General features: G+C 47.5%; 1 protein-coding gene and 1 long non-coding RNA gene across 3 annotated transcripts; both read left to right on the forward strand.

The window, feature by feature from the left end:
- Window positions 1-1,499: 1,499 nt before the first annotated feature.
- Window positions 1,500-5,519, forward strand: LOC136305193 (uncharacterized). The gene is made up of 4 exons (XR_010725136.1): window positions 1,500-1,519; window positions 3,821-3,861; window positions 4,507-4,729; window positions 4,897-5,519. It is a non-coding gene; the product is annotated as an uncharacterized lncRNA (long non-coding RNA).
- A 1,661-nt stretch (window positions 5,520-7,180) lies between these two features.
- Window positions 7,181-12,796, forward strand: LOC136305192 (nucleolar pre-ribosomal-associated protein 1-like). Of its 2 annotated transcripts, XR_010725135.1 has the most exons (7): window positions 7,181-7,359; window positions 7,784-7,889; window positions 8,422-8,565; window positions 9,198-9,307; window positions 10,214-10,393; window positions 10,500-11,077; window positions 11,675-12,796. XR_010725135.1 is itself a non-coding variant. In XM_066208526.1 (5 exons), the coding sequence occupies exons 1-4, from the start codon at window positions 7,239-7,241 to the stop codon at window positions 9,256-9,258; spliced, it is 432 nt and encodes a 143-aa protein (XP_066064623.1). In that variant the 5' UTR covers window positions 7,181-7,238; the 3' UTR covers window positions 9,259-9,307; window positions 10,214-10,491. The 2 variants fall into 2 exon arrangements, 1 of the variants encoding a protein (XP_066064623.1); XM_066208526.1 differs by lacking the exons at window positions 10,500-11,077; window positions 11,675-12,796 and having other exon boundaries at window positions 10,214-10,491.
- The last annotated feature ends 668 nt before the right edge of the window (window positions 12,797-13,464 follow it).

Genomic DNA, 13,464 nt, shown 5'->3' on the forward strand with positions numbered 1-13,464 from the left:
CACGCATAACAGAATATCTTGGAAATCAGAGAGAAACTCTGACAAACACACAGAACAACAGCCCCTCAGCCCTACCTACCATCACCCTCTACATAATAAACACAATCCCACACAGCACAGCTTATACAGAAACAAATGAACAAATTCTCACTGCACTAAAACAGCCTGGAGAAACTCCATACCCACACAGACAGACCGCAGCATTCCACACCGAACCACAGATCCCCACAGCCCCTTCCGGGGCCCTTTTGAACCCGCACCCGGCTCGCGATTGGCGGGTTCGCTGAGGCATCGGAAGCACTGATTGGACAGCGGGCCCCGGGAACCCACCCGGCCCCGGCCCTGCCCAGCCTGCGCTGAGGGCCCGGGGGCTCCGCCCCGCCCTCAGAACCGGCACCAGCCCCCCGGCCCCGATCCCCCGATAACCCTTGGCACCGGCCCAGGCTCTACCCCTGTACCGGCCCTGGCCTCAATCGCCCCCGGTCCTACTCCCTCGTCCCTGCCCCGGCCCCGCCTTGGCCCCGCCCTGTGCTCTGCCCCAGACTCTGCTCCGGCCCCGCTCTGAGGGCCTGTGGCTCCACCCTCTCCCTCGATCCTCCCTCGCCCCCACACCCCGGCCCCGGCCCTGCTCTGAGGGCCCGGGGTTCTGCCAGATCCCCCGGCTCCGGTCCCCCCCGGCCCCGTTCACCCCCGGCCCCAGCCCCGCTCCCCCGGTGCAAGCCCAGGCTCCGCCCCGGCTCTGACACCGGCCCAGCCCCGGCCCGCCCCATCCCCCCCGTGGCAGGTTTGCATTTGGTTTGTGTCTGAGAAGTAGGATCTCTGCCAGAATGGTGCTGTTGGAAAGAAAGTAAATCTGCCCCAGGGATCTGCGATAAGGGACAAAGTTGCAAGGAAGGGGAGTATTTATAAATGGTCTCCGTAGTTCCTCGTAATTCTGGGTGTTTGGATTTAGCCTGGGATTGTCAGCTAAGTCATAAAAAAGCCAACCAGGCTTCTGAACTCTCAATGAATGTTTGAAACACTTCCACAGAAAGACAAGTTAGCAATGATTCCAAAGGCAAAATTCTAAATGGAGGGTAATGACTTCTGGGGGATTTCCTAAGGAATTGTGGATCTCAGGCATATGGACTTTTGGAGGTGGAATCCCAGTTTCAGCCTTGGGCACCTGCAGAAGAGGGACCCTTACCCATAGCAAGGAAAGCCCGCTGCCCCAGCGTGTCAGGTGCAGACATTGAACTCTCTGGGGAATAAGCAGCAAGTCCGCTCTGCCCCTGCCCTCACACTCGGAGTGGCAGCAGCCGCAAGGTGAGAGCTGTCACAGAATGATTGAGGGGACAGACTAGCCCCAGGTATGAGCTGGTGAGGGGAGAACAGAGCAGCCACAGGTGTGACCTGTCAGGATAATGAGGGAGCAGACCAGCTGCAGGTGTGAGATGTTACAATGATGATGGGGCGGTTCCTGCCAGGGGCAGTTTAACAGAGGAGCCTCGGTTCACTTTTCCGTCGAGCTTCCATCCAGGTAAGCCAGCGTGGAGTTGTAGGGGGGATTTTTCTCTTTTTCAGCTTTGTTTTGCTAATCTCTTTTAAGTGCTCCCAGAAGAAAAAGGGGTTATGAAGGCAAAAAGAGTTCAAAATGAATAATGAAACTCCTCTTCTGTTTTTGTTTGTGTTTAAAGTAGGAGGGATTTCTCTCCACCTGGGATTTTATAAATAGGGGTACTTATATGTGGTTTTTATTCACTGTTACTTTCTTTGATGATATATAGTCTTTTGTTTGATTTTTTTGGCATTATTTATTACACGTAATTTGGTTTTTGAGTGAAGATAACTTTATGGGTGGGTTTGTATTTGACATACAATTAAGTAGCTTTTTTGATAAGCTTCTGATATGTGCTATTGGGGTTTTGTTCATTATGTGCAGGGATTCAGATTGGGTAGGGCCACCCTGGCTGGTTGAAGTTTAGGTGTATTGTTAGAGGCAGCTTTTTATTTCCCAAATTTTTTTCTGCTTAATGGTTTTAAAGCGGCTTTTAATAACTTATTGTGTAGCTTTATTTTGCTTGGCAATAGTGTATGATGAGGAATGTGATCTATTTACTTTACATTAGGCTTCTTAGTTTACATGTGGGTTAGGTTGTTTTTGAACTGAGTTTTGTTGTTGGAGATTTTTATTTTGGTGGGGTATTATGTTTTCCAAGGGTTTGTTTCCTGAGGTTTACAGTGGTGTAATTGGTTGTAGTGTGAGCTATAGGGGAGGTTTTATTTATTTAGGGGTGGCTTTTATCATGGTGTGTAGTGGTTTTTTGGTGGGTTTGAGGTAAGGGGCAGTAGTTCATTTTTTGGGGTATAATAATATTTAAAATCAGATTATTGTTTTTTGCGTTATAGGGATTTGTGTATTTAGCTTGTTTGGCTATAGTATGTGTTCTATAGTTATGGATAATTTGGGAGATACTGTTTATAGTTGAATGGATCTTTTAGTTTTAGGGTGGGGGGGTCCTGGGTATTTACTTTGGAGGTTTTTTCAGGAGACTGGACATAGGAGTTATTTTTATTGTATTTGGTAGCTGGATTAAGAGAAATAATAGTCGGCTTTTGTTTAGTGGATTTTTGTTTGTGTTTTCTTTTCTAAAACTCCTGTATTTGTGTGGTCAGGGTAGTGGTGTTTCTGGTGTAAATCTAAGCATCCATTACTGTTTGTGTGTTTTAGGTGGTCCACAGGTAGTATACTGAGACCCTCCCACTGACCAGCACACAGATCTGCTGAGATCAGGCATTGATGTTTGGTTTTCTGTATGGTACCTGACTAGATAGACAGCAGCCGGGAGACAGCAAAGAATTCCCAGAGGCAGAAGCAGCCTTCTTTAGCACACGATGTGGATTCTCATCTCTGAACATCCCAGAGATAATTGGAGGGCTCAGAGACACAGAGGGAATGAAAGCGGGGTGCTAGGACAGGAGTCACCGGGAGGAGTTTTGAGTCAGGTTTAGAGACAGGGATGTCCCAGATGTGACCCCTTAGGCTACGTGAAGAGAAAGTCTCATTTTGGATCAAAGTGCTGAGGTGTGCAGGGCAGAGCAGTCCTGGTGTGTATTGTGTCAATTGTCTGTTATGCACTCTGTGTCTTTTGGGTGTCTCATATGGTGTGTCTTTTGACTTAGCCCTTTGAACGGCCTGTTGGAAATGCTAGGCATTGTTCTTAACAGATCGTATTCCTTGGCCAGGTGCTGATGTCATTAAACCTTATGCTTCAACACATACTAGAATCCATCTCCCTTCGCAAGCATGCAGGCTGATGCCTCTTCAGGTCTTGTTCTGAGCTGTATCACCAGCTGTGCACCGCCCTAATCCATTCCGGTGGATTAGGTCTTGTAAGAATGCCAAGATAGGTAGAGGATTCTGACCGTAGGATTCTTGGGCATCTGTCTCTGCGTCTCTTGGGATAAGTCATCCCGTTGGCATCTTCTTCCTGCAGGGTTCTCTGAGCCTGGTCAGCTCGCCTTCAGTCTTATCTCGGTCATCTCATTCTGAGTTCTCTGCTCCTTCAGGGTCATTCTTCTTGCCAGAGGATTTGTGTCCCTGTTGTGTCCCCTTGTTTGTCCTGTCCTGTCTCACGGGTGTTGGTGTGTGTTTGGCCCGGAGCTGCTCTGCCTTGCTGCTCAGTCTGGGTGTAGGGGTAATAGTACAAGTCCTGGGGACTTGAAATTTGTGATGTAGGGTGTAGTAGGGCTGTAGAGGGTATTCCTAGATTGCCACCAGATGTCTGGAGCTGTCCAGTTATCCTGCAGCCCTTTGACTTTTGTCCTGGCTTTGTTTCAGATGCAGAGGGATGAAATCCGTGGTGGAATGCCCCATCTAAGGTGACATGGATTCCCTGAGAATATCAGTCACCGTTAAAGATGAGAGTTGCTTATGTCAAATTTATTGGCACTCCAGTGCAGGCCCCTTGCATTTACAGCTTCAAACAAGTGGGTCCCTTGGCAACCGTCCTGGGCAGCAGCTCGACCCTGCTCCGGGCTGGGCTGAGGGAGCAAACACTTGGGGCTGACACTGCTCCATAGTGAGGGTACTTGTGAAAACACCTGGATTGTCCTGGATATTTTTTTGAGCTTTCTACAAGGTCTTAAGCATCAACTTTGTAAACATAAATGGCAAGGACTGAACACATGAGGCACTGGAAAGTTATACACACCAAAGACACCTTTTTTAAAAAAAATAACTCTGTGGCTTATATCTTAATTTTGAGACTCCTTTTTGGCCAGCTTTACTGTAAAAAAATCTCATTTAAATTTAGCTGCTTCAATGAATTTTTTGTACAAATATGCTCTAGTGTCAGGAGATTAAAGCAGTAACACCAACATGCCCCCTCTGGAAGAAATTTCTGCGTCGCTTCAGACCTGCTGGTTTGCAGTAGAGTTTGAGCACATTTTGCTGCTGCTTTGGTTCTCAATAAGTGTAAGTCCATGGATTGCTGGATGATTTCCGTAAGTTCTCCTATTTTGTAGGAGCTGCACGGTGAGGTCAGAATTCTGAGGGAGGCCCTGGCAAAGCTGCCAAGGGCAAAGAACATGGATGATCCAGGGGCTTCTTCCACCTGAGTTTCTCCTGGAGCGTGCTGTGTGTCATGCCAGATGTTTAACCCGGGTTTGGGGTGTTCTCCTGCTGTCCCAGCTCTAACTGCTGCCCCTGAGCCCAGGCCTTGCTCTGTCTCAGCACTAAACCTGGCAGGTGGGTGTGCTTTTCCAGCCCTTTAATCCTACAGGCAATCCCACATTCCCGGAGCTCCCTGGGGCACAGCATGGACTTGCTCCCTGGGAGCTGCACTTCAGTTTGCCTGAACCAAGGATGGCCTGCCTATGTTTGTAACTTTATTCCTGCTGTTTTTCCTCCTCCAGGTTGTTGGCAAGAAGGAGAGAGCCAGTAGGAAGTGAAGCCATTGGAAGGCCTTATCCCAGTCCAAGGTTCCCACTGTTCTCTCTGACTCCTGGATAATTGCCTGACCATAACCAGACACTGTCAGTTTGATTTCCTGCCTTTTCCAATAAATCCTTGCTTTCAGCTGGAGTGTGTTCATGGTGTCATCCTCTTCCTCTTCCATGGATTTGTAAATAAAATTTCTGACTTTTGTTGAGTCAAATTTTGTTATTGCAGGAATTGTGGCTCTTTTGTTCCACTGAAACTTCCCAACTCTGCTGAGAGTTTCAGATATCAAATACAAGTAAGACTGGAGTTTCTTTGGGTTGTTACTCCCACAAAACACAGATAATTTTTGGATAGGAGTAACTAGACCTGTTCAATTCCCACTTCCCTTTAAACTCAGAGCAGGGGAAGCAGATTTTAAACCATTGTTCCATGAACTTCCACCAACTTGATGACTGTTCCAAAAGTTTTCAGTGTTAGAAATTCCTGAGCTTGTTTTCCAGGCAAGCTGGGATTTAGAGATTATTCCTTCCTTTTATTTGATGTTTTTTCTCTCTGCTTCTAGTAAGGGAATATTTATTTTTTCCAAATTTCCATCCTGATTAGAATTTTTGTATGTCTTAGAGCACATTTCCAAGGAAATCTACCAGATGCATGTTGGTAAATCAGAAGCTATTTCACACTATTCACCACCGTGGTGCCATTTTTTTTCCTTTCAACCCCCTAACACGGCTAATTCTACCCATGCACAGAATTACGAGCCGTAACTTGGTGTCAAGGTGTATTTCAGAGGTAGCAATAAAACAAAGTTGACATTATCTTTTGTAACTCTCTGCACCTCCTTGTTTACTAATAAAGAAATACAGAACAAAACAGAAAAAAAAATCTGAAACAAAAGCCCCTACAAACACCCCCCCAAGAAAGAGCACAGAAAGAGAAAGTATGCCAATATTATTTAAATAAAAATTAAATCTTTACCCCTTTAGAAAACCAGGCTCATTTATTATAAATAATGGTGGTTCTGATGTGTTAGGTAAATGAATTCATATCATTTAAAATATAAACAAATAAACACAAATTTAAAAAATAAATACAAAAATAGAAAAATATAAGGAACAAAAATAGAAATAGAAAATACAAAAAATATCAATTATATAACTAATTACAATATTGCATGTGAGATATATTATAATGTATTATATATAGTAGGTGTAGATATGAATATAAAAGTTAAATGGTAATGATAAAATATAAAAATAATAAATACAAAAATTTTATTTTTTGTGGAACAAAGCTTAAACTAAAGGCTTTTTTGGGTTGAATTTTGTTAGAGGCAGGATGTTTGAAGTTGTGGTTGAGGGTCTTTTGGGGCATTTATTTGAGAGGATTTTTGGCCACGTGCTTTTTTGCCTCTGTTCTCGGCCTGTCCCCTATGCGTGTCCCCGGCCGAACTGTGCGGCAGGGCTGTCACCGTGTGGACAGAGAGTGGTACTGCAGCGACCCCCCCCGGCAGCCCCGGGCCGAGCTGTGCGGCAGTGCTGCCGTCCTGTGGATAGGGAGCGGCACTGCAGCTGTCGCCCGTCCCCGAGGTCCGTGGCAGCCCCGGGCTGTGAGCTTGGGGACAGTGCTGCCGCCCGACCGTCCAAAGCTTGCGGGAAAATAGGCGGGAAAAATGCAGGAACCCCGAGTGCATGGCAGGCAACTGCCTGTGCGCGACCCCGACCACGGCGCCGCCTGGACACAACTTTACACAGCATTTCCAGGTGTGCGGACGCAGGATGTGGGCTCGGCAGTGCTGTGGCTGTGTTCAGACAGTCGAATTAGTCAGGTGCCTCTTTAAGGCGCCGGGGGGGCCTTAGGTATGCCATAAAAAAGATGGTGGGACGACCGTAAATGGCTTCACCCACAACCAAGACGGCAGCAAAGAAGGGCAGAGATCATGTGATGTCACTTCCAAGATGGCGGCTCGGCACGACGCGCTTGACCTTCCAAAGACGGCGGGAAAAAGGCAAGGACCCCGGGGGCGTCTACCTGACTTGCTTGTGCCCTGCCCCGACCCCGGCGCCGCCCGGTCGCGATTTTCGGCGGCATTTCCAGGTGCGCGGCCACGGGCTGTGGGCTCACCGGCGCCACGGGTGGGCGGGAGCCGGGCCGGCGCTGACAGGCAGCGGCGGGGACGCCTCTCTCTGCCGAGGTCCTGCCACTGCCTGTGGCCTGGGCGTGGCCCTTGTGCCGGGCACCCGTCCCGTTCCTCACGTTCCCGCCGCTCCCCGCCGTCCCCACACGCCCCTTCCTGCAGCCCTCCGGCCCCGGAGAAATGGAGGAAAACACAAAATCATTCTGGCAGAACCGTCGGCGGAGCTGCCCCGAGCCGTCCCCGTCCTGTAGCCAGCAGCAGGAGGCGGCTGCTCTCTGCCGCAAAGCTGAGCGAGGCCGAGGTAAGCGGAGGGGTTGTGGGGGGGACGCTCCGGTTGTCCGGGCAGGGCTTCCCGGGGACAGTTTCAGCTTCCCGCAGCTCTGGCTGAGGGCTGCACGGAGTCCGGGCTGAGCCAGCTGGGAGCGGGGTCTGCTGTTCACATCCCCCCGGGAGCTGCCGCTGCCCGAAGAGGGCTCGCTAGAGCCTCGTGTCCTCTGTGTGTGCAAGTTTTTGATCGGCTTTGTAGCAAATGTGGTGTTTCAGGCTGGGTGCGCTGGGTTCCCTGGGTGGGAAATACCTTGAAGTAGCCAGGCTGAGCAGTTGCTGAGAATTCCAAGCCTGGGATTCTTGAAACAATGTTTGAATAGCTTATCATTGACCTGAGGCAGTGAGTCAAGTCCGTTTGTTGGAGTGGCAGAAATGATGCCACCTTTTTCTCTTCACAGAGGAGCACATGTACATAAAGGTAAACAGATTTCTTCTGTCACATCAGTACTCGGACCTGAGGAAAGTACCAGTTTTTTCCAGCTTTTCTACAGTTTTGATTCTGAGGTAAGTGTACCATTTTAGGTATCCAGTAATTCTTCAGAAATTTATGGAAAAAGGCCATAAAAATACATTGAAATCTCATTCTCCCCTCGGTGGTTATTTAGAAGCATCTTTCTTTTGTTTCATATTGGAATTTAAACTTCTATTCCTGTGGTGGCTTTGTTGTTTTCTTCATACTAACACACAGTGAGTTGTGCTGTGTATGCTCTGTGAGCGCAATAAACAGCATATTCTGCCCCAGCTAGCTTCCATTCATCTCTGAGTTTAGATTAGTAATGTTGAGTTCCACTGAAGTGTTTTAGGAATAGCAACTTCTCAATTTCCACTCCTTCCAAATTTAATCCCTAACATCCATCAGGAACAATCAGTCTGCAGCCCAAACATGCAGTGGAAATGGAATTGTAGAAGTTCAGAACAAGCTGTGGTAAGCCCTGAGCTGGCACTGGCAGGGAACCAGGTTTTATGCTCTTAGGGGCAGTTATTTTTTGGAAATGTCTAAATGTCTGATGGTGGTATTTTTCTTTGCGGCTTCCAGTACAAAGCACAGCGTGAGCAGATCCTTGGGTGTCTTGGGGAAGGGCTGCGTGACAAACATTGCGGTGAGCTTCATGACTGCCAGAGGATTTTCCAGGTCATTCTCTGCTTTTTCAACAGTCCTTTGTGTGATGAGGGCTCCCAGGTAAGAATTTAAAAGGAAAGCACCGAAACACCCCAAAGCACAGAAGTTTGCATGGCTTTGAGATCTCAAGCACAAAGCAAAAAGGAGCAGCTGACTCTGCCTCTGTCTTGAAAACCTGTTCCTTGTTGATTTTCTGGATGTGTGGAGGGGGAAAAAAAATTGCTTATGTCTAAACTATGCAATATATCTAAGACATATTGCTTATGTATAAACCAGTAAAACCCTTATCAACTGGAACAGGTTGCTGCCATCACAGAGCCTCACGTGGGCACCGTGCCTTTGTGCCTACAGTCAGGGCCTTTTCTTTTTTGGGGCTCTCCATTCCCCAGGCAGCACATTTGTTACCTGAACTGCGCTTCAGCAGGAGGGAAACTCATGTGCCAGTAGCTCTCAGGTTTGGGAGCATCCACCCTGAGTATTTCAGGTATCAAAATCTTGGACAAAAGGACAAAATCCTCTCGCTACCTGGAGACTTCTTGTAAGAGTAGCTTTGAACAGAGAATGTCTTTCCTTCCCTGGAGTTGCTGAGAGCAGGTGGTGTTCATTTCACCTTGAAGTTGATCCAATTGCTAATTCCAAGTTAGATAATTAGATCTTGACGGTAAAAGAACAAGTTATATTTTCTGTTTCAGAGTTGTATGCTGGAGATATTCCAAAATGCTGCCCATGCCAGCAGAGCTGCCTATGAGCTGATCCAGGATCACAGCCACCTCACATGGGTCCTGCACAGCTTAGAGAAAAGGTAAGCAGAGAAGTACAGGAGAAGTGGGAACAATTTTGCTGTCCACGGTAGAGTAATTGCATGACTGAGTATGAAAAGTGACAGGCAGGGAGCCAGACGCACCAAGGGCTGGACTGGCACAACTTGCTGAACTCTGAAGTGTCCCTTGTGGTTTTGAAAACAGAATCAAGATGCTTTCAGGTTGTGGTAGGAGGGATGATGGTGGAGGGGCTTCATGAATTGAAAACCACTTCCTTGAAAAACTGAGAAAGCAAAATGGCACTTTGGAATTTAAAAGGTAGAGACACCAATACGAACACCCTCAATTCACATCCTGTCACAGGACCTGCTGCACAGGAAGTGGCACAGTAATGGCTTTGAGCTGTCTAGAACATTCCTCCTCCCCTTGCCTCTCCCTCACATACATTTACATCCACCAAAAATCTCTTCTGCACAGAGCGCCCCGACAGTTTCAGGCAAGTGCACTAGGATATGGTCGCCTGTAGGTGATGGACCAGCTGCTGGTGAGGATCTGCCTTCCAAACGTGGTTTTCTCTTTTGTTTTGTTGTTGTTTGGTTAGTTTTGGTTTTTTTTTCAGGTTTCTGGAAAACAAAGTGATAAATAAAATTATTTCCTTACTCCATACTCTGTGGCTAACAAATTTAGATGAGAGAAAACAAGAATCAATCCCAGGTGAAGAGGAAATTTCTTCCTATTCAGCTTGTAAATGAATTTCTGTATGTTTTGGCCACATTAATCAAACGTATTTGATAAGTACTTTGTTTTAATCGGTTTGCATTTCATCCTCTGTTTAGTTTGAACTCTATTAAGGCCAGGAGGATTTCTTTATCTCTGGTAGATGAATGGCTTTTTTCACCCTCAATTTGTGTCTTGAGTAGTGAATTTGGGTGTTATTTCTTTGACAGGAGGATTTAGCTATTTGAATCCATGGGGAATAAAGTAAGGCTTCAGGAGCTTCTCTCACCTCCAGGCCGGGGGATCCAGTTTGGAATAGAGTTCCAGCCTGGAGTCCCTGGGAGCTCCCGGAGCCCATTGGAACAGCGCAGACTCCATCTGGCTGCTTAACGAGGCTGGTGCCTACCATGGTAAAAACTGAATCAACACAGGAGAGCACCTTACTTGCACAAGTTTGTATCAGGAAAATCCTTTGGAGTATCTGATGTTTGTTTTGGTGGGGTTTTCTTCTTACAGAAAATACTGAAGACAAGAACAAATCTCAAGCCTCATCTCATCAGAAAAATCATCACTCTCAGAAAAAAAAACGAGGAAGAAGGTGACACTGCTGCAGACGTGGAAGTGTCTGAGCTGAAGAAATGCAGCCCATTGGGACCCTGTTTTCCCAGCACCACCCTCCACACAGGGAGGGGAGACCCTCAGAGCTGGTGAACCTGGGGGCGAGGCAGTGGCCGTCACCTGTGCGTCCACTCACGTGGTCACCGAGGGGCTGCTGAGGTCCCTGGCCAGGCAGAGCCTCCTCAGGGAGCAGGACGTGTCCCTAGCCCTGAGGTGGCTGCGGAACCACGTCCCACCATGCCTGCCGGCTGCGCACGTGATGCTCAGGGATGAGACACTGAGGAACGACCTCTTCAGGCTTTACACCCGGCTCAGCCAGGCCAGCAGCGCCTCAGCTGGGCTCTCCAGGGAGCTCGGAGTGCTCAGTTCCATCATGTTGCAGCTACTGGAGGAGCAGGCCCTGTCCAGCACCTTCCACAAGCCTGTGAAATCCCTGTGCCTGTCACCAGCGACGGAAGAGGATGCGGACCAGACAGGTGCCTTGTCTTGTTCTTATCACTCATGTTACGAGGCAGTGGTGGGAGGAACTAGGAAATTCCACGGCTTTTTAAATCCAGTTTTAAACTAGTTTACCCATATCCACCCAGGCTCATGGCTTCCCACAGCAGAAGCAGTGTCTTTCTTGGGATGGGGGCAGGGGTGGGTAGCACGGAGCATGGTTACTCTGTGAGGTTTTCTGACACTACAACACTCACACTCCCTCTAAGAAACTTCCCTTTCAAGGACTAAACTGGAACAAAAGGTATAAAAGAAATGTAATTCCAAGAGGGAAAACAGTCTGCAAAAAACAGGTCCGTGTGGGCATGGATGCTGATTCCTGTTGCTGGTCAATGATAGCAGCTGACGGGTCAGATTTCAAACTATTTTATTTAACAGGAAACTGGTTTGTTCCCACTTGTGAGCATGATCATTGGCTTGGCATGGGCAAAGCCACTCCAGATTTTCCATCTAGGAAAACTAGTTAGGGAACTATTTTAAAATGTAGTCCTGGAGGTAAACAGCTTGGCCGTTTTTTATTACTGTGTGGAAAGAGAAGAATATCTGTTCTGATTTTTCTCTCATCTCTTCCACAGCTGTTTTTGTATTCCTGACTTCTGTTTACAACGGAGACACGTGGCTTGGAGCCCAGGAGCCGGATATGTTACTTACTCATGTCAGATGGGTCTGCACTCGTGCAGGTTATGAATTACAGGATGACTCGGAAACTCAGAAACAAGGAAAAGAAGCTATTATGTCTCTCTGCAAAAAAAATTTGGCTACATCAGGGCATTAATTCAGGGAACTAACACTTCATCTTTAACGTTCTCTGCTCTGCCATCATCACTGTGTGCCATGGAAGCCTCCTGAGCTGCTCTCATACAGACCTGACTTGTTTGGTAAAAAAACCTCAGTATTTTATTACTGTGTGCAAACTTAGGGGAAAGATTTTATTCAGTATCTCTCAGTGGAACATTAAAGCTTCAATTTCTCTTTTCTTGAACAGTCTGAGACAGAATATTACTTATATCATTTTTATTACTGACATTTTTAACTTTTTGTAGAACCAGAGAGACTGTTTGTGGACGTGTGTGTTATTAATATCCATCTTCTCTCCAATATAAGATGGGGAAAAAAAGGCTGCAGAGCTTCCCACAATGGGCTGTAAGTGCAAATGACAAGGAGCCAGAGGTTTAGTCATGACAATTTACTATTTCTTGAAGAATCTGGCTGATTTCATGATACCAAAACCAGTATGAATAAAAGACTGAACTCAGGAATCATGATGGTCTTCTTGGGTTTAAAAAAACTTTATTGGCTTGGAAAGACATTGATATCAGACCTGGGTTTTTTTATTACCCTTTTTTTTTAATTAAAAAAAGCCCTCATCCATCACTGCTGCTGTGATGTGCAACAAAAGCCCATCTTCCCTCCACTTGGAACAGGTGAGAGATGGAACTAAATCCCAAAGGATTTTCTGCTTATTGAGTATATGTGCAAAATCTGATAAGCTGTTCTCGAATGTGGCCATGAGGGTAGTTGAACATGCCACCCCACATCTGCAAATATGCAGTGCCAGAACAAGCACCTGTGAAAGGTAAACCAGGATTTATTCAATTGACTCATGACTGCGTCCTGTCCCGGGTCCTTTGTACAAATACTGTACAGGGGAAAACCAGAACTGCACGTTCCTTGTGATATGCATTGAATTTCCAGGGAAGGGGTAAATAAAAATGAGATGCAAAAAAGGGAATTGCTTCTACATTTAAATATTCTTGTCCTAAAGGAGCCATTGGCTCTGTACCAAGACTTGAGTTTAAATTTTCATTTCTTTAAAAACCCCCAAGCCCTTTAAAAGCTACAGTTTGTGTCATGTAGAATTACTAGCAGCTGACATGAGGAAATCTGTGAGCCGAATCTAGCTGAGCTTAGCTAAGTTTAACCAAATCTAGCTAAGTTCAGCCGAACCGAGCCAAGTTTAAGTGAACTGGGCAGCGTGCAGCCGAACTGAGCTGAGCGGCACCGAGCTCAGCCGAGCCCAGCTGCCTGCTCTCATGCCCATTAATTAGCGCGAGTGCAGTCACTGCCTGGTGAGGTGCTGCTGGACCCTGTGCCCCTGTTCGTGTCCGTGCGCCGGCTTGCGGGACTCGGCAGCCGGAAAACACCGAGCTCTGCGTGTTTAACGTGAGGCAGCTCCGCTTCCCCGTGCGGCGCCTCGGCCCGGCCCACGCCACCCCCAGGCAGCCGAGCCGAGATTGGCCGAATGCAGCAAGCGGCACCGAGTTCAGCCGACCGAGCCGAGCCACGCCGAACACATAGAGCGGCACCGAGTGCAGCCGAACTGAGCCAAGCTCCGCAGAATGCAGCATCCCGGACAGGGCGGGGG

The sequence above is a fragment of the Chamaea fasciata genome, unplaced genomic scaffold (assembly GCF_029207755.1).
Source record: "Chamaea fasciata isolate MVZ Bird 193981 ecotype frontalis unplaced genomic scaffold, bChaFas1.0.hap1 SCAF_308, whole genome shotgun sequence".
Classification (NCBI taxonomy): domain Eukaryota; kingdom Metazoa; phylum Chordata; class Aves; order Passeriformes; family Sylviidae; genus Chamaea; species Chamaea fasciata.